This window comes from Periplaneta americana, chromosome 8 (assembly GCF_040183065.1).
Source record: "Periplaneta americana isolate PAMFEO1 chromosome 8, P.americana_PAMFEO1_priV1, whole genome shotgun sequence".
Lineage (NCBI taxonomy): Eukaryota > Metazoa > Arthropoda > Insecta > Blattodea > Blattidae > Periplaneta > Periplaneta americana.
Window position 1 is genome coordinate 136,396,110 of NC_091124.1, and position 21,038 is coordinate 136,417,147.

At 35.2% G+C, this 21,038-nt stretch overlaps 1 protein-coding gene across 4 annotated transcripts in view; it reads left to right on the forward strand.

The window, feature by feature from the left end:
* LOC138705080 (putative inorganic phosphate cotransporter) overlaps window positions 1-21,038 on the forward strand; it is a 230,356-nt gene that overhangs the window by 191,330 nt on the left and 17,988 nt on the right. For all 4 annotated transcript variants that reach the window (XM_069833695.1, XM_069833694.1, XM_069833693.1 and 1 more), the window contains exons 4-7: window positions 771-858; window positions 5,291-5,514; window positions 6,917-7,066; window positions 15,749-15,881. In XM_069833695.1, the coding sequence (XP_069689796.1) occupies window positions 771-858; window positions 5,291-5,514; window positions 6,917-7,066; window positions 15,749-15,881 (595 nt within the window). The remainder of the gene's footprint in view (window positions 1-770; window positions 859-5,290; window positions 5,515-6,916; window positions 7,067-15,748; window positions 15,882-21,038) is intronic.

Consider the following 21,038-nt stretch of genomic DNA (forward strand, 5'->3'; position numbering starts at 1 on the left):
TTCTACACCTTTGTCTTCTTGTTCATATTCGTCCTATTTCCTATGCTGGATCTAATTCCCCTTACATTCTTCTTTTTGTTCATTCTCATCCTCAGCCTCATTCACATTTCATCCCCACCTTCCTTTTATTGCGCATTCTTACCCTTATCTCGCTCAAGAATTTATTAAGCTATTCTATTTGCTATTTCACAAATCAAAACCATTCATAATTTCACCAACAGGCATCACTTAGGGTACTGAGCCAATGGATTAGGGTATGTAGTTCCTTACCCTCTCTATTGCATACATCGCTGAATAGTAACATATCACACTAATCAGACTCTTATTCTTTTGTTTTAACATAGGTAATGTGCTTTCTATTTAAAAAAAATGAGTAAAATATACTGTGACAATTCATTACAAACGGAATCAATACCTCTCAATCTATGCGACATATTTCAAAACTCGAGAATTACTAAGATGATAATGTAATTAAAAATATTACGGTTTCAGTTCTGCTGCATGAATTGTCTATAATTGGCTATATTTCTTGCACTTTCTATAAGCTTGAAATTATTCAAATTTACAATGAAATAATCAGAATGCATTTGAACCCCTTAAAAGTTAGATCTGTGTTTGCTAATGCATAAGTTGTGAATACTAGAAAACACAAATTGTGTCGCTCGAATAGCATAGACTTACCTCACATCATTATGGCACCTTGCTGCAGAACAGCTCTCGATCCCAAGCTTATGGTCAGCATACTGATTGTCACCTTCTCTGTAATTCAGGGATTCGTATTTCCCAGCATCCACACACTACTGTCGAGTTGGACGCCCACGGAGGAACGGGGCAGACTTGCGACCTATGTTTATGCAGGTGAGTCTAGCATTGAGATGTGGAGATATATTATATTTTATAAATTAAAATGTGTGATTGAACAAATGGAGCTTCAATGTAGCTCAGTTGGCAGACGGTCGCGAACCTGATTTCAAATCCCATCCTTGACGGAGTTATATTTGTGATGCAAAAATCCATAAGTGAACATTTTTCTCTGGGTTGCCCGTTTTTCCCTCGTCATCCCATCAACACTCTCTACAATTCTTATTTCATTATCATCTTCGTCTCAAAAAATAGGCATTTGTGCTTGCGGGATGCCGAATCTGTGGCCCGTCATAGTGGGTGTTCCTCTCGGTTTGTCCAAAGATTGGTAGATGACAGAAGTGGTGGATTATAGACGAGTACTGGATCTGCATGGAGGCACCAGAGCCCCTCAGGATCTCACCCCTAACTGGGACTTGACGGCTCATGTATGTCTGTGAGCTATGGCAGACCACCATCATAGGTATGATTTACGGATTTGATGACTGGGAAGGAATGCATGGTGTGGCGGATGATGGGCCGGCTTAGCCAAGCAGCGCAATCTCATTCTATCATGGGTGCGCAGAAAGTCTATTTGGGCTGAAGTGCTTACATAGAGACGCTCCTTGTCCCGACCGATACGCATCTCTGTCGTCATTCCATAGAACTACGGCGGTTATCGATAGGCAATGGAATCATTAAAAAATTACATATGTTACAGCAACAATTCATTCCGAAATGAAACCTAGTCAAATATAAATATTATATTTCTTTTAGGTTAATATAACAGAACAAGTGTGTGTTACAAAAAATATCCGTAAGAGTATAACCACTGGATGACGTACTTCGATAGTACAGTATATTGTATATTGTGCTTCATTTCCACTATAATGTCATCACGAGCTGTCCTAATTTTAATTCTTTCCGGCACTGCTAATTTTGCCAAGATATTACTAATTTTTTTTGTGGATAGTTATTCTTATGTCGACAACTCGTTTACCCTCCTCAGAATCACAAATAATAATAACAATCATGATAATAATAATAATAATAATAATAATAATTACCATAATCATCATCATCATTACAATCAAATTATGATAGATCAGTTCATGCCTCAGTTATCCAGAAGTCTCTTCAGAACACGTCCTTGATTTTTTCTGTCTTGTGGTCTGCATTTGAGCAGTGCAATTATGTCCCTTTCTGTTCTCCGTATTTGTTGGATTCACTCAATTTTTGACAATGTGAGTTCTTTTCTTTACTTCGTTATGGGTATCTTCAATGCGTTTGTCATCCTGCCAAGTGTATAATTAGCTGTTTTCCTTAAGAATTTTATTTTTGCTGCTGTGATTCTTGATTCGTCTCCTTGTTTTAAAGTCCAGATTTTCTATCCATATTGAACATTAGTTATTACATATGTAATTTGTGTCTAGTTTGTTGTAATGTACTGAATATGAAAATTATGAATAGTTTTATTTTCATATCCTTCTACGTTTCATAAGATAATGTGCACCCCAAGTAACTGAAAGTATTTATTTCTTGTATAATGTTTTATTTATCGTCGACTTAGAGTATAAACTGCCAAAAAGGAAATTTTACAAGGGAAGCAAAGAACTGAGTTTAAATTAATTCTGAAATTTTAAAATCAAATCCAAAGTGCAGGTGCTATTTGTACCTGTACTTTGGATTTGGCTCTAAAGTTTCAGATATAATTTAAACTCAGTTTTTTGCTGCCTCCTTGTAAAATTTCCTTTTTGGCAGTTAGGTTTACACTCTAAGCCGACGTTATGACTATTTTGGATCTTATAGGATCCTGTCTAAATACCATAGTTTTGGTGTTATCTGTAGTTAAACCACACTTTATAGCCTAGATAATGTTTCTTATTTGTGAATGGATTGTTGTGGCGAGTATTTTGAATCTACTACCAAAACTTGATCAACGGCAAGATAAAATTTCTTGAGACTTTTATTCCCATTATCCCATTACAATATAACCAAACATGTGCTCGAAACGTCCACAGCCCTAGAACAAGAAAATAATACACGAATAATATAAAAAAACAATAATTTGTAATTATAAACTGCGTAACTCTCAATCTAAAATAATTTACCCATGCATATACAAATAACTTACAAAGTACAATAGGCCTATATAATTTGAAATAATTTTGATTTGCTACTACTAATTCCACAATTTGGGACATCTGGCCAACATCTACGGCTGACCACTAGGATACAGAATACAAAGCAGAGGTTAAATTAAAAATAAAGTACAATATATAACTTACTTGAAAAAGAGAAAATCTATAACCATAAAATTGTATTTAGAATTAAAATGTTATTTCTGAAAATTTGAAGATCCATAAGATATCTTACATAATTATATGAATAATTTATGTTTTTGGAGAAAATGGCAATCTTTTTTGACGGTTATTACCAGAACTGGGAACTTGGTACCAAAACTGTTAAGTTGTGTGACCTAGGACTATACCTCTTACTTACTTACTTAATTACTTACTTACTGGCTTTTAAGGAACCCAGAGGTTCATTGCCGCCCTCACATAAGCCCGCCATTGTCCCTAGCCTGTGCAAGATTAATCCAGTCTCTATCATCATATCCCACCTCCCTCAAATCCATTTTAATATTATCTTCCCATCTACGTCTCGGCCTCCCTAAAGGTCTTTTTTTCCTCCGGCCTCCCAACTAACACTCTATATGCATTTCTGTATTCGTCCATATGTGCTACATGCCCTGCCCATCTCAAACGTCTGGATTTAATGTTCCTAATTATGTCAGGTGAAGAATACAATGCGTGCATTTCTGTGTTGTATAACTTTCTCCATTCTCCTGTAACTTCATCCTTCATAGCCCCAAATATTTTCTTAAGCACCTTATTCTCAAACACCCTTAACCTATGTTCCTCTCTCAAAGTGAGAGTCCAAGTTTCACAACCATAAAGAACAACCGGTAATATAACTGTTTTATAAATTCTAACTTTCAGATTTTTTGACAGCAGACTGGATGATAAAAGCTTCTCAACCGAGTAATAACATGCATTTCCCACATTTAATCTGTGTTTAATTTCCTCCCGAGTATAATTTATATTTGTTACTGTTGCTCCCACATACGTATAAAAATAACATACAACCTATACAATTATGATTCTAGCCTCAGTATAACAAATAACAATGAACATTTTCGTTTTATCAAAAGAAATAGCGATATGTGTACTCTGAAAATATTCGTTCTACGTCACAAGACGTTATTGGAAGAAATCTGAAATATGACACAGTACATCTTACTGTCATCAAGTAAAGAACTATTTTGTGAATCTAATAGTGTATATCGTATGTGGCACATAATATTGAACTCATAATTTATTTTTTTTTCAAGAAAATGTTTAATTTGTATTGTAATGACAGCTAGGAAGATCGTATCATAATTCCGATGTTGAACTTAGACTGTAACACAACCGAATGCATAGCAGCACGAGACGTCAACATTTAACAAATAATAATCTGGGAAAAAATAAACGTGTTACACACTCCTGTTTGCATAATTATTTAATAAAATATGAATTTACTTTTTTTAATTATGAATAATATTGACATTACGTAAATAATACAATATTAACAGAATAGCTCACTTTGTTCAGAACCTAAAATATTAATATAAATTAACAATATTCTTCTAACTATTCATGACTCTACACAGCTACTAATTTATGTGACCATACTGTGTATCATCTGTAGCGAGCGAAGCAAGACGAGGCGCAGGTGACATGTATACTCCTCGCTGTACTCAACTGAAATTTACTGCTTTGGTACGAACTTCATACCTAAGGTTATTACTAGGAAATTAAAGAATAATGAATGTTGCACATAGCTGTGGGTGAATAGGTAACAGCTGAAAGTTATTTTATTAATTGTATTAATGTATACACTTTTAATCTTAAAATGTCATTATGATCTTTAATTTGTTTTCTTTTTGTTTAAACAATCTTATGAAAGTATGCGTTTCTAATATTTCAGAGCATTATTCGCAGGTAATATTTTAAATTGAATTATATTGTCGCTGGCAAGACAACTTACTAAGTTACGGTTCCTATGCCTGTGCACTTGGCCCTTTCTGTTAGCCCTGAACAAAGACAGTAAAGTGGTCTGAACATCGGATCTATATCTCTCCGCAACACAGTTTAACTGACTGAAAACTATTCCACAGGATAACTGCAGCAAAAGCTTCTAATCTCATATTGTATTTAGCCATCTTGAATAATAATCATACTTCCAGCGTATAAACAAGGCCATATAATTTTATGTTGGAAATATGCACACTTATCACCACTTTTGTCGAATTCGTATTTTTGTTGTTCCTTTCTTAGAAATATATATTACTCAATATAGAGTATATATGAAACAATTACAAACCGAGTTCTATGCATTTTCACAGGAGCCCAGGTCGGAACTATTCTAGCCATGTCCGCATGTGGAGCTTTATCATCATCAGTTATAGGCTGGCCTTCCGTCTTCTACATTTTTGGCGGATTAGGTATTGGATGGGCCATTCTTTGGGCGTTCTTAGGAGCAGACCGCCCAGGCACCCATAATTTCATATCAGAAGAAGAGAAACTATACATTGAAACAAATCTCGGATCCACAGTGTCTACCAACTCCGTACGTAACTTTTCATAATCTTGTTCTTAGTAGTAGAAGTAATTTCATTGTGGTTGTCGATGCTATCTTTATTTAATGTACCATATAAATATGATAAAATATATTATTAAGCTCTTATTTAATATCAGTTATTTATCACAACGAAGAAAAGTAATCCCATGGCAGTAATTTGAATTATATATGACTTTCAACATTTAAAATTTTCATAAAATATCCCTAGCGAAATTTGTCTTTATTTTTGTTCTAACAAACTTATGAAAAACACACGCTTTTCACTTATCTGAAGAAAACAATCAAATAATGCGATATAAAACAATTAATGATTTCGGAATTAGACTTTTCAGTAGTCCACCGTGTCCTAGAAATTGACCTGGATTACTCAAAAGTCTAATTCCAATCACAGTTACCGTAAAAGCCTAAAAAGTCATATAATGTATTGTCCTACTTATATTTCTAACGGTGTTTACCTTTTAAAATTCTTATTTTGAACTAATATAGAAATCTGCATTAATGACATTTTTCTCATAAAATTAGTAAATAGAAATTATATTTAATAAGCTTACCCTATTTTAAGACATTACAATATTAATTTAAAAGCTGTAAACCTTGATTCTTCTTTCCTTGTTACGTTCATTATCCATGAACAAAACGATTAACCATAAGGGAACCTTACATTTAAGTTATTATAAAAGTGTCGACAGGTCATTATTGTGGCACCTTACCACGCATGAGATGGCACTTGATCAAAATCACAACATAGTCCCTATTTTCAGTTTAAGAAAAGGCTTCGTCAAATAAATTTTTTGGTACAGATGAATAGAGAACTGAAGTAAGCGTATTAACTACTTTGCAGACAATGGTGTATTTCTAAACAGAAAAGTGCCCTGGCTCTGGAATTTCTGTAGTACCGGCAGTACTTGTTTTCGCCATTGTCGTCTTCTTCTTTACCCTCATCATTATCATATCATCATCACCACGATTTCCGTAGGAATACTTGCGAAAAGTCAGACGAAAATATATTATGGGTTCGAATCTATATGAGAAGGTTGTTAGGTCTGTAAAGTAGACCTCACTATGAAATTGTTTAAATATGGATACAATATGACTTTATATAAATGCAAAAGTTGACGATCATATGAAAATCAGAAAAGTACCCTGGCGCCGCCCGACTCGAAAAATAGTACCCTGGCGCCGCCAGGGCCCGTCAGGCCTGAAATACACCCCTGTTTGCAGATATGCATGTGTAGTGTGTACTCCTAAGAAACAACATTAATTTCTACTCCATAAAAAATAAAATCCATAATATACCTAATTATTAAATATGTCTGAGATGCAGAAGCTTATTTCAAACCATTCATGACCAAAACCTAAATTAAATAAAACACGGATATTGATTTTGCAGAAACGGAAGACACCATGGATAGGCATCTTCACTTCCGTTCCTATGTGGGCTCTCATAATCGCACATTGCGGCCAGAACTGGGGCTTCTGGACTCTTCTTACAGAGATGCCATCATACATGGACAAAGTCCTCAACTTCGATCTTTCATCTGTAAGTAGCATGCTTGCATATTATTAACATTAGTGTGCAGTGCATTAGCCATTTTAATCCTTTTATTTCGCAACATCACTTATGCAACATTTTAGTAATTTCAAATAAAGGTATAAAATTAAAAATTAATCCGCTTGAAATCATAATCACTGGTGTCGTGAAGATATAAAATCTGTATATGTCTTTGATCCTAGAATAGGGAAGCATTTAAGAATTTTTAGATGTTATAGCAGGAGTGTTCAGCGCAAGCATTTCTAGCTTTTAAACAAGGTATAACAGTGATGTAGAAATCTTTCAAGCGTTTTCCTGCATTCGATACTGAGATTCTACGTCACTATTGCACCTCGTTTAAAGTCTAGAATTTCCCGAGGTGAAAATGTCTGTGTTAAAGTAACATTAAACATAGTGGTTAACAGTGGCGTATACTGGTTTAAGGGCCTGGGCTACCACTGACCCTATTATTACACAAAATATATTTTAAAGTCCCTATAATAAAATTCCTTACCTATTTATATATGAATTCCAGACGTCTTGATTGGGACGAAAATACTTTGATGACTTCGTCATTGAAATTACAGTTGGGCCACTTGCGAAGTTTCTGTAGAAATGACTTTTCAATGGACATCAGTGCCAAGCCGGATAAACGTTCTTATGTAGGAGTTGATCTACAGTAGGATTTTATTCTCTTCAACGGAGAAAATGTTCTTTCTACTGATGCTGACGTAGCTGGTATTGTCACAATTAATGTTGCTAATTTAAGGACTTCACGAATAACTTGGTTCAGCTGGTTTTCATATATGGCAGATAATATTTCATGGATAGGTTTGTTCGAAAAATCAAAGACTTCTGCTGAATATATTACACTTAATTCATTTTTCAAACGTACTTGATCAAAGTGACTGTTATAGGACTGAAATAATTTGTTTAGTGCCTCATTCGGGAAGTTTTCTCTATAAGCAGAAAATTTTTGAGAATCTAGAAGATATGTGAACTGAAGCTTTCCATAATCAGAAAATCTGTCAGTAATTTCCATGTGCATACGATCTAGTATGCTGTAGTACAGCTGCCTGTATTTCAATTCATCATCTTCTTTTCTTCGCTTTAATGGTGATTCCATTGTATTGGCTGAAGAATTTTCATTTTCCATATTACTCCATATGGACGGAAACCCACTACGTCTGAACTCGAATATAGTATTTTTTAACTTTGATACCTCTTGCAAGCAGTATGCTATGTCTAGACTTTTTGTCTGAAGAATATTGTAGAGCACATCTGTATGTGCGAACACTCTAGCATAGACTTCAAGAAGAAATATATGCTGAAACTGTGTGAAAAAATACAAATATCCTTGAGCCTGCACAATTACATCATCAACTCAGTTTTCTTCAGAGTCATTACAAATTATATTTTCAAAGAAAGCAGTCAGTTGTTCTCTGTATTACTTTACTGTATTTACAAGCAGAGATGTAAAATTCAATCTAGTTGGTGCTACTTTTGGGAGTTTCTTGTTCATAAATTCCTTGAGTTTTCTGATCTTTTAGGAGATGATGAGAAAAATGCAGCTAAACCCGACAGTGTTTTGAAAAAAAATGCGGCATTCTGGAATGGATGAAGTAGTTTGTTGCAAAACTAAATTGAGAACATGGCTGTAACAATGGACAAATAGTGCTTGAGGATACTTTCCTTGAACTTTTGTTTTTAAGCCATCAATATTTCCCGCCATAACTGAAGCACCATCGTATGTCTGTGCAATTAACTTATTGCCGACATTGTATTCTGCTATAACACCTTCCACATGCTGAAACCAAGCAGCAACAGTTTTGCCTGAACTGACATTTGTGAATCCTATAAACCGTTCTTGAACATTGGCAGTACTATCGACGTATCTTAAAACAGTGGACAATTGACTCTGATTAGAGCAGTCACTTGTTTCATCAACAACAATGGCCGCAAAAGGTGCCTCTTCTATTTCAGATTTTATGTTCTTTATCATAACCCCACTTATAGCAAATATTAAGTCATTATGAATTGCGGGAGAAGTACCACGAAATACTGTTGAACTCTCAAGACGGTCAAATTCACTTAAGGAACTTAAATATTCAATATAATTTCCTCTATTGTCTGATTCCACACTCTCATTATGATCCCGAAAAGCTAATTCTTGTTTTCCTAGAAAGCAGACTGCGTTAATAAGAGGCAGTAAAATCTCCCGATTTTTTTTTCCACAGGAGCATTGTGTTGGTTGATATGTAGAGCTTTTTGCTTATCTAGCTGTAAATCAATTCTTGTCTTCCCAAAGTTTGCAAAGTTCATGCTACTACAAATATGAGCTTTTGATTTGTCGTGTTTTAGGACTGCCGTTCGAAGGGAGTTGATATTAGAAAACCCTCTTTTGACCACACATTAGTTTCGCGGCTAAATAACAAACATGGCCAGCAAAATAGTTTAGACAGTTTAGAACTACCACACAACCAATTCCACTTACCATATGATGTTGAAGTGAAATGGCGTGTGTACTCACGCTGTTTTTCTTTTACGTCCATGGACAAATTTAACTCAGCAGTTGGTCTTTCCATTTTCACAATTTCAACTTCCTTTTAATAAACCTTCTATTACATAGTCATTTTCAACACAAACCTCTCCAGAAACTTGTTCTGCCATATTTTTCACAATATCACATAATTGGGAAATTAAAAACTTAATAATTCACAATTAATATAACTCTTAGACACTCGAACAAATCACAAATTTAAAATACAGCACTGCAAGAATACAATTACATTCATGAGCTAGCGTGCTAAAAGTATTGTTGCTTCGCACCTGCGAAGAAACCGATCACGAGAGCGGCAACTCACCCGGCCTTACACTGCACGATGGAAACAGAAGAGAGCGGGGGGATGGGCAGTTGTGCGACCGGACAGCGTGAGCGGTACTGTCACAGGCTACTCACGTAGCAAGCGGTTTCTCCAGTGATGCCGCCTTGACAACTTGTTTCTTTTCGAGAGCAGAGAGCGCATATAAATCTAACAATTACTTTAATTTTAATTACTGTGGTAAAACTAATAATACAAAATTATTACATTATGTTATGTTATAAACTTTTTCTTTTATAATTTCCTTGGGCTACCACCGGTAGCCCCGGTAGTCCGCAAAATACGCCCCTGGTGGTTAAGAACCAGGTGAGAAATGACGTTTCTCTTTAGAGGCCTGAAAGACTTATTTGTTTTCTGACCTCTCGGGATTAACAGGTCGAAATTCCGGCAAGAAAAGCTTCTCATCATTTTTACTGTATAGACATGAAAGTGGTCTTCCCATATCTGTTAAAAAAAATATGGATGGTAGGACAATATAAGGCCACCAAAATGTATATTCGAAAACTGTCATAAAACAGCTCATGAACTAAAATCTTGGCGTCACAATACTTTGAATAGACAACTACTGGTATTCATTCATGGCGTTCTGCCTAAGGGCAGTTCTTCCACTCCAAACCCAGCATCCTTCAATCGTTCTATTTTCCGCCTTCCTATTAGTCTCTTGTTATTTTAATATTGTCTATCATGTGCCGTCGAATTTTCCCTCGTTCACCATTCCTTCCAGTGCATCCCTCAGTAGGAAGTTTCTTCTTATACAATGACCCAGCCAATTTTTCTTCTCCTCTTGATGAGTTACAACCTTATTCTTTCTTCACTTACTCTTTCTAGCATAGCCTCTTATCTTATTACGTCTCTCCATTTCGCGGTCTCCACTCTTCTCCATATCCATATTTCAAATGTTTCTAGTCATTTCTTTTCACTTCCTTAGTTCTTGTTCCAAATATTAGCAGAAAATGCTCCTTTTTCTATTAAAAGCTTCCTTTTCTATTCTCCTTCCTTATAGAATACCCCAAGTATTTGAAACTGTCCACTTGTCCCACTGCCTCATTTAGAATTCGAATATTTACCTTCCTTATTTGTCTTCCGATAACCACTGTCTTTGTCTTGTTTGCATTTTATCTCAGTGCAGTATTGCTCACAGATTTCATTTAGATCCTGAAGCATAGTCTATCTCTTAGTGTCATCCCCTATACTAACAACGCCATATCATCTGCAAATCTTATGTAGTTTACTCTTTTCCCTCCTATTATCACCTCTCCCATGTTCTTAAAACAGTTCTTCACTGTACTCTCCAAGTAGGTTATTTTACGACGCTTTATCAACATCTAAGTTTATTTAGCGTCTGAATGTGATGAAGGTGATAATGCCGGTGAAATGCGTCCGGGGTCCAGCACCGAAAGCTACCCAGCATTTGCTCATATTGGGTTGAAGGAAAACCTCGGAAAAAACCTCAACCAGGTAACTTGCTCCGACCGGGAATCGAACCCGGGCTACCTGGTTTCGCGGCCAGACGCGCTAACCGTTATTCCACAGGTGTGGACCTCCAAGTGGATGTTGAACAGGATAGGTAATGAAGGGCATAGTTGTGGACTACTTCTTTCCCTTTTCCGCTTTCATTTGACATTTCTTCTCCTGTCCTGACTTCGAATCATTGTTTCATATAAAGATTACTTAATAGCCTCCTCTCTTTCCAATCCATATCAATTTTCTTCAGGAATCCCATAAGTACTATCGGAATATATATATTATAGAGTGAACCGTAAGTAATGTGATTAATTCCAGGATGTTATTTTTTTAGGTATTTCAAACAAAAATGTTTATATAATTTTGCTTATTTTTGCTCTCTTTTCGAGATAATTGTTTTATATGAAACAATTCATAATGTGTTTTGGGAAAGTCATTCATTTGATTCCCAATATGCTCAGTCAGTTTAAGAGAGCAGTGTATTATGATAATAAATGATTGAAAGAATTTGAATTTTGTCTTTTAAATGTGCAGAAAGTTGATCCGAACAAATGTAACTTTTCGTTCTGCAAATTAATGACTGAATATATTGGGAATTCATTCAATGTTTTTCCAAAAAAAATAGGCTATGAAGCGTTTCATATGAAACAATTCTTATCTCGAAGAGGAAGCAAAAACGAGCAAAATTCTATTAAACTCTTTTGTTTGAAATATCTCAAAGAATAGCTCCCTGATATTTATGACCAGGGAACGGATTTATATGGACTAAAAATATATGAAATATGTAAATATATATGTAGTTATTTTTACCAAAATATGGAATTAAATATGGATTTTTACCAAAATATGGAATTAAATATGGACTTAAAATTATAAAAAAATGACTATGTACGTTAAATATTGGTACATTTTAATCAAACTAAACAAAAAATATAATGGACGTACCTTATCTTCCAATGTAGTTTCAACAAAACACAATTTTTATTGTCTGTTACCATAACAATAGGTTACAAACATTTCTTTCAAGTGCTGAAAAGTGAATCTTCTTCTATTGTCTCTGAGGATAGATTTATACTGACTAAAAGAGCGTTCGACGTCACAAGAAGTAACTGGTACATAATTCAATTTCACAATGTCTGCTGGGGATAAGTCCAAGTTAATCTTCACTGTTGATTCACCACTCATCACAGCAACAACCTTTTGTAGTTCTTCATATCCAGGGTTTTTTGAAAGTACAGTGTCCACCTTAGCTCTTACTGCATCTGCAACTTTACCTCTACCACGATTCAGTTGTTCCACAGTACTATTTATAATTTCAAAACTTTCAGATAGTGAAAGGTGCCTATTTTGGAGACTTTTGAGCGTTTTTATGATGCATGAAAATGTATGCTGAATGTGAGCTAAGTCATTCTTCACACTTATGTCACAGGTAACTGTTTTCGCAGTATCAATTGAGACTGCATCTTCAGAGTCCAATGCAAGGAGAACATTGTTAATAGAGTCTATATGTTCGGCATAATATTCAACTGCTTCTAGCCATGTACCCCATCTAGTTAAAATTGGCTTTGGTGGCAATGGAATTTCAGGGTACATTTCTTTCAACACGTTAACTCTACTGGGAGCTTTGAGAAATACTTTTTTCACTGATGAAATCAACAAATCTACTTTAGGGAAATTGTCTCTGACCACTTCTGCCACACGATGAAATGCATGCGCCACACAAGTAAAATGAGTCAATTTAGGATATACAACAGATAATGCTTGTCCAGCTTTGACCATATAAGGGGCAGCATCGCTAATAAAGAATAACACATTATCGTACATAATACCCTTTGGCCACAGGATACCCATAGCTTCGTTGAACAGTTTAACTATAGTTTTGTTATTGCACTTTTCTAGAACATCACAATGTAAAAGAATTCGTTCAGAATATTGTTCACTTAACAAACCGATAACTACATTACCAACAAGTCTACCTTCTTTGTCGGGAGTCTCATCAATGGAAACCCAAATTGAACTATCTTTAATTTCATCTCTTATCTTCTGTATTGTCTCATCGTAGATGGATAGAGCATACGTCTTCCTAAGTGTTGACTCATCCGGGATTGTATGTTGAGTATATTTTTCAAGACCTTATTCTTTAGTTTGTAGAGAGGAATATCAGCAGAGATGAGAGAACGGCACAGGTCGATGTTAAACTCAGATCTTACATTCGATGTTGTTGGTTGTGTTAAAAACAATTGTCTCTGCTTGGAATTTAGTTGTTTGTTGGCCTGATGTTTACTAGTTGTAATGTGTTGTTGCACCAGGAACTTTTGTGTAGATGATACTGCACACTGACACAAATTACAAAATAATATTTTATTGTCAGTTGATAAACCATCTTCTTTAAATTCTGAAATGTAACTTGTTAGTTTTGATTTTAAATTGACTGAATGACGTACTTTTGGCATATTTACCGTCTTTATAGTATGATTTACAAAACTGAACCTATGTGTATTCTGACTGGCATTTAACTGTTGAGCTGCACAACTGAAGTCTGTTAAAAATTTTAAATTAAATTAATACAGTTTTGTAACTTACTTTCCCATTGTTGATAGGACTGCTAATTTTCAAATAACTCTGATGTTAAAGGGATTACTGAACATGTGTTTAAATCTCTATTGTTGAAATGTATTTTTAAAAGTTAATGGAATTTTGTTTTGTTTTATTGTTAAACCTAATATAATATGGACTGTTTTATATGAAATATGGAAAATATATGGAAATTAACGAAAATATGTACTAAACTCTAAAATATGGAAAAATATGGAAAATAAAAGTAGGATTTTTCAACCCTACACATTGTGAAACATAAAGATAATGCAAAATATAAATTATATTAGCTTTATAAGTAAATATGTATTTACATATAAATCCTTTCCCTGTTTATGACATTACTTACGATTCACCCCGTATATATACTGTAATTTATTAAAGTAGCAACGAAAGAAAATGCGTCCAGGAGTATGAAAGTCGATTAAAATATGGTCATGTTCCCATCAACTTGTGACAACAGTGTGCGTTGTAATAAGTATTTTTCTCTTTTTCCAGTCAATAAACAAATATACACCTTGTACCAAAGTGATACACCTCTAGTGACAGGCAAAATGTCCATTCGGTACTTTATCTCGCACCATATACTTTGTAACATTTGGGTAGTTACATATTCAACTGCTCGTTTGATACGTTTAAGCAAAGTGTGCACATCTGTCACAGGTGTCGCATACACCGTTTTCTTGACGTATTGCCCAAGGAAAACTTCCAATGGGGTAATGTCAGTTGTTCTTGGAAGCCATAGAAAACCCATTCATTGGAAAATGCTTGTCTAAAAATTCCCGCACAGACTTTTCTCACTGAGGTGTTACCTCATCATTTTGAAAAATGACATGGGACTACATGTCCTAGAACTGGGGTATGGCATAATTCTGGAGCATATCTGCATATATATTAGCGTTGATGAACGTTTCTGTAAAGAAGAAACGCTCAACCCTCTACCACGTATTAACACGCACCCCAGATTAATCTTAGAACTGTTCAGAATATCCACCCTCACGAAATTTGGCTTTTCGGAATCCAAAATAGGCTATGCACATTGTGTGTTTATTCACAGCACCTCTAACATAGAACGTGGCTTCATCAGAAATGCGGTTTGCTGCAAGAAATGTTCATTTCCATCCATCGGTCGAACATGTTGTTTACTAATTGTTTATCTTATTTCAATTCCTGAACACTCTGAACCTTATATGCATACAATTTTAAACTATTTCGTAAAACTCTGTGCACTATAGTCTTCGGCACCTGGAGTTGACGTGCAGCTTGTCGCACTGATTCGTTTGGTGATCGGGTGAAGGCTGAGCGAATGTTTTTCAAAGTATGTTCGAAAGTTGAAGGTCGCCTAGCACTTTACCATTTGTAACTGTGCCTGTTTATAAAGACTTTGCATCCATGTCTTTATCAATTTACAATTTCCATATCGAGTTTTAAAGCTCCGTTGCAACATTGTTGGCAATTTTGTCTCAGCCAACCACACTACACACTGTGCCTGTCCTTGTATCCTTGTGCCATTTCTCAATTCTCCTAGCGCCGGGATTGAGAAATGAAACACAGCCACAAAACTTCAAAAGTGCACCAACTCACATATAAAGGAAAATCAGAAATCAGTGATATCAGTACAAAGCTGTAAGTCTGGAATCAGGTTAATCATTTCAGGACATTCTGTAGATTATGTTGATATAAGAATGATTTAAGTGTTTAACATAATTTTAAACATGAAAAGTACTGAAAATGTGTCCTTTATTTACAGAATGGTCTTTTGTCTGCATTGCCTTACCTTGTTATGTGGCTAATGAGCTTCGTGTTCAGTTGGGTGTCAGACATATTACACACTCGCCAGTTAATCGGTCTTTCTGCTTCCAGAAAAATATTCAACAGTATCGGTAAGCCCGCTTATTATTTAACTTCCTTGTTTTTTGTTATTAAATAGAATATAAATTGCTTAAGATTAATGAACAAAGCGAATAACTCCTATATTTTATACGATTAAGCTATGTGTTCTAAAGTAAAATTGGTAATTTCCTAGAATGTGTCACTCTTATACGCCATTTTTTTATCCTTACAAGACAATAACTGAAATACAATTTGTTAACAATATAGCGCCCATAGGCATTGAAAACTTCTATGCCTCAATATTACCGTATTTATTCTTCTTTTTAATCTATTAATCCCACTTGAGGGAAAGGGTAGGCCTACTGGCTGGGCAGCACGTGGGTCCATTGCACTACCCGGAAGAGAATGGGGTGCATCCTCTACGGGCTCCTTCCACGCTACAGATTCCCATATGGTTGGTCTCTGAACTCCCCTGCAGCCTGCAAAATCCCTTTACCTTTTCACGTAGGCATCACCGCAGTTCCTCGAGCACTATAAGCCCCAGGACAGAGGCCATTGTACATAGAACTACCACCATCAACTAATGAACATATATTACGAGGTCCAAGTTCGGGGCGGCCTGCTGCAGCCGACTCTACATCGGAACGGAAAGTGAAGGTCTGAGGTGTGGAAATTGTACATTAAAAACCATCAACAAGAAGGAAGACAAATGCTAACATTGCTTATTGCAGTAGCAACTGAACATTAAGTTATTAATTCAGAAATAAGTGAATCAATGAACTATAAATTAAAAATTATAATGAAATTAATTTGAACATTAAATCGAATTATACAGCTGAGATTGACAATAGCATAGAGCCCACTCTGACAATAAAAATTACATGATCGAACATTTTTCTGACTACCAGAAACATAATTTCTAACAATATAAACGTTTAACGTGAGATCATATCGCCGTCATTATAACCTTCACCTTCATCCATCTGCCTACTTTCATACTCATCTGTCATCCTATCATATGGAGCTAACAGAATCCGACCTAATGGATGCCAAACCTCAGAGCAGGATTCTTCGTTATAAATCGACAAAAAGTAATAGGCAGAAGCGCAAATGGCTACACGTCAATATACAGTAGGTTATAGGCCTAAGCTACAATATACTTTTATCTATACAAATTCTTACTAGACTATACAATCACTCAGATAATTTCTTGATTTTTATGAGTTCCAAAAACATCGTATTCTAGAAAGATATATTTATAAGAAGGGAACATTAATTCACTGGTCAACAATTTTATTTACGAAATGTCAGTTGCATGAGATTTTTTAACTGATTCTTAATATTTATGGCGTGCTGATTTCAAATCTGAAAACGATTTTTCCTCCATGCTCTAGTTTTCATGCAATTCAAACTTTTGCATTCCACCCGTTTATGTTATCGACAAGTAATAAGGTGACATTGTTTAGATATGAATATTGTTTCCGTTGTTATTTCACACCTGATCATGGCTACAAGGAGATGTCAATGTATAAACAACCCAGACAGTTTCTGTTAAATTTGTGGTTACTTCACACTTATTCGACAAAGACATAAAATAACATCCTTTGTGAGGCGCGCATATAAAGCGTACTTCGGACTTACTATTGGGGACCAAGACAAGAAATGGGCCCAACATGGTATGTGTCACAAGTGCGAAGAAATACTGCGTGATTGGACAAAAGGGAAACTTAAGGGTTTACCTTTCGGAATTCCTATTACCTGGCGAGAACCAAAGGATCATACAAGTTTTTTTGTCTCGTCAATATAAAGAGTATTGGCAAGAAAAACAGACACAACATCTTATATCCCAATATCCCTTCAGCAATTCGACCTACTGTGCATTCTGATGAGCTATCAGTTCTAATTTTTAAAGGGTTTACTATATCTGAAAATGAGAATAAAAATTCGGAGACAAGGATGAGACTGAAGGATTAGCACAGGACGAGTATTCTTCTAGTATTAAAGAAATTTAACCAGCTTGAGCTGAATGACCTTGTGCATGATTTGGATCTCTCCAAACACGTAGCTGAAGTGTTAACCTCTAGATTGCAAGAAAAAGGATTACTGAGCCCCAACACAAAAATTTCATGCTTCCGAAAACAGGAGAAGGCTTTTCTTTCATATTTTACAGAGGAGAATAAGCTTGTTTAGTGTCATAATGTCTTAGGTCTTCTACAGGAATTAGGGGTTACGTTATGCAGTGCAAATGATCGGCGTTTATTTGTAGACAGTTCTATATAAGCTCAGTCTGAAGTGTGTTCTACTACATAATGGCATAGTAATAAATGTGTTATATAGCAATCAGTTTATGACTGTATGTGTTTACATTTGTACTACTGAAGAAATTTAGACTATATTGCAATTTAATGTTTATTAATCAACTAATTTTAAGAGAGTTTATGACTATGTGTTTCAGTTTGTATTACTGAAGAAATTTAGAATATATTGATATTTAATCTTTACTTCCCAGCTAATTTTAAGACAGTTTAATAAAATATCTCTCCACTTACGCTATGAGTAGGCTAAATGAGAAAAAATGAAAATTGAAATTTTGACATATGTAGATTGCAAAAAAAAAAAAAAAAAAAAAAAAAAAACAGAGCTTTTAGAAAATACTAACCTCAGATATGAAATTAGCACTCACAAATTAGTTAAAACAGCTGTTGATAGAAATGCAACAAGAAATTTGTTGGCCTTGTATTGATGGGAAATATCTGTTTATATTTAAGAGAAGTAACACAAATTCTTATCACACGTCTTGAACTTTCAGTTACATATGTATTTGATATCTTGCACATACGCCCAAATTACCATTTACACCAATTATGACATTCATAACCAGCTACCTTACAACCTACAAAAGCATTTCGTTGGTTGTTTTACAGAGTCCGGCAAAAATATCTGATGTTCTTCGAAATAAGAAAATACAGTTGTATTTTAATGTAAGTTGATTTTTATTAATTTATCAAAAAGAAGCATTGTTGCCATTTACTGATGCAAAAGAACACAATTATGTTTTGAAGATTACACTCTCCAAATAACGTCTACTTTCTTGATGCACTCCTGGAACCTGACTCAGCACTGCCCTGGCTACCATGTCTCTGGCGTACGCAGTGGCGTATACTGGTTAAAGGGTTTGGGCTACCACTGACCCTATTATTACACAAAATATATTTTAAAATCCCTATAATAAAATTCCTTACATATTTATGTGAATTCCAGACGTCTTGATTGGGACGAAAATACGTTGATGACTTCGTCCTTGAAATTACAGTTGGGCCACTTGCAAAGTTTCTGTAGAAATTACTTTTCAATGGATATTAGTGCCAAGCCGGATAAACGTTCTTGTGTACGAGTTGATCTACAGTAGGATTTTATTCTCTTCAACGCAGAAAATGTTCTTTCTACCGATGCTGACATAGCTGGTATTGTCACAATTAATGTTGTCAATTTAAGGACTTCAGGAATAACTTGATTCAGCTGGTTTTCATATATGGCAGATAATATTTCATGGATAGGTTTGTTCGAAAAATCAAAGACTTCTGGTGAATATATTACACTTAATTCATTTTTCAAACGTACTTGATCAAAGGGACTGTTATAGGACTGAAATAATTTGTTTAGTGCCTCATTCGGGAAGTTTTCTCTATAAGCAGAAAATTTTTGAGAATTTAGAAGATGTGTGAACTGAAGCTTTCCATAATCAGAAAATCTGTCAGTAATTTCCATGTGCATACGATCTAGTATGCTGTAGTACAGCTGCCTATATTTCAATTCATCATCTCCTTTTCTTCGCTTTAATGGTGGTTCCATTGTATTGGCTGAAGAATTTTCATTTTCCATATTACTCCATACGGACGGAAACCCACTACGTCTGAACTCGGATATAGTATTTTTTTTTTTAACTTTGATACCTCTTGCAAGTAGTATGCTATGTCTAGACTTTTTGTCTGAAGAATATTGTAGAGCACATCTGTATGTGCGAACAGTCTAGCATAGACTTCAAGAAGAAATATATTCTGAAACTGTGTGAAAAAATTCAAATATCCTTGAGCCTGCACATTTACAGCATCATCCCAGTTTTCTTCAGAGTCATTACAAATGATACTTTTAAAGAAAGCAGTCCGTGTTTCTCTGTATTCCTTTACTGTATTTACAAGCCGAGATGTAAAATTCAATCTAGTTGGTGCTACTTTTGGGAGTTTCTTGTTCATAAATTCCTTGAGTTTTCTGATCTTTTAGGAGATGATGAGAAAAATGCAGCTAAACCCGACAGTGTTTTGAAAAAAATGCGGCATTCTGGAATGGATGAAGTAGTTTGTTGCAAAACTAAATTGAGAACATGGCTGTAACAATGGACAACTAGTGCTTGAGGATACTTTTCTTGAACTTTTGTTTTTAAGCCATTAATATTTCCCGCCATAACTGAAGCACCATCGTATGTCTGTGCAATTAACTTATTGCCGACATTGTATTCTGCTATAACACCTTCCACATGCTGAAACAAAGCAGCAGCAGTTTTGTCCGAACTGACATTTGTGAATCCTATAAACCGTTCTTGAACATTGGCAGTATTGTCGACGTATCTTAAAACAGTGGACAATTGACTCTGATTAGAGCAGTCACTTGTTTCATCAACAACAATGGCCACGAAAGGTTTTTATGTTCTTTATCATAACCGCACTTATAGCAAATATTAAGTCATTCTGAATTGCGAGAGAAGTACCACGAAATACTGTTGAACTCTCAAGATGATTGGCCAGTAAATGGTCAAATTCACTTAAGGAACTTAAATATTCAATATAATTTCCTATATTGTCTGATTCCACACTCTCGTTATGACCCCGAAAAGCCAATTCTTATTTTCCTAGAAAGCAGACTGCGTTAATAAGAGGCAGTAAAATCTCCCGATTTTTTTTTTTTTTTCACAAGAGCATTGTGTTGGTTGATGTGTAGAGCTTTTTGCTTATCTAGCTGTAAATCAATTCTTGTCTTCCCAAAGTTTGCAAAGTTCATGCTACTACAAATATGAGCTTTTGATTTGTCGTATTCTAGGACTGCCGTTCGAAGGGAGTTCATATTAGAAAACCCCTCTTTTGACCACACATTAGTTTCGCGGCTAAATAACAAACATGGCCAGCAAAATAATTTAGACAGTTTAGAAGTAC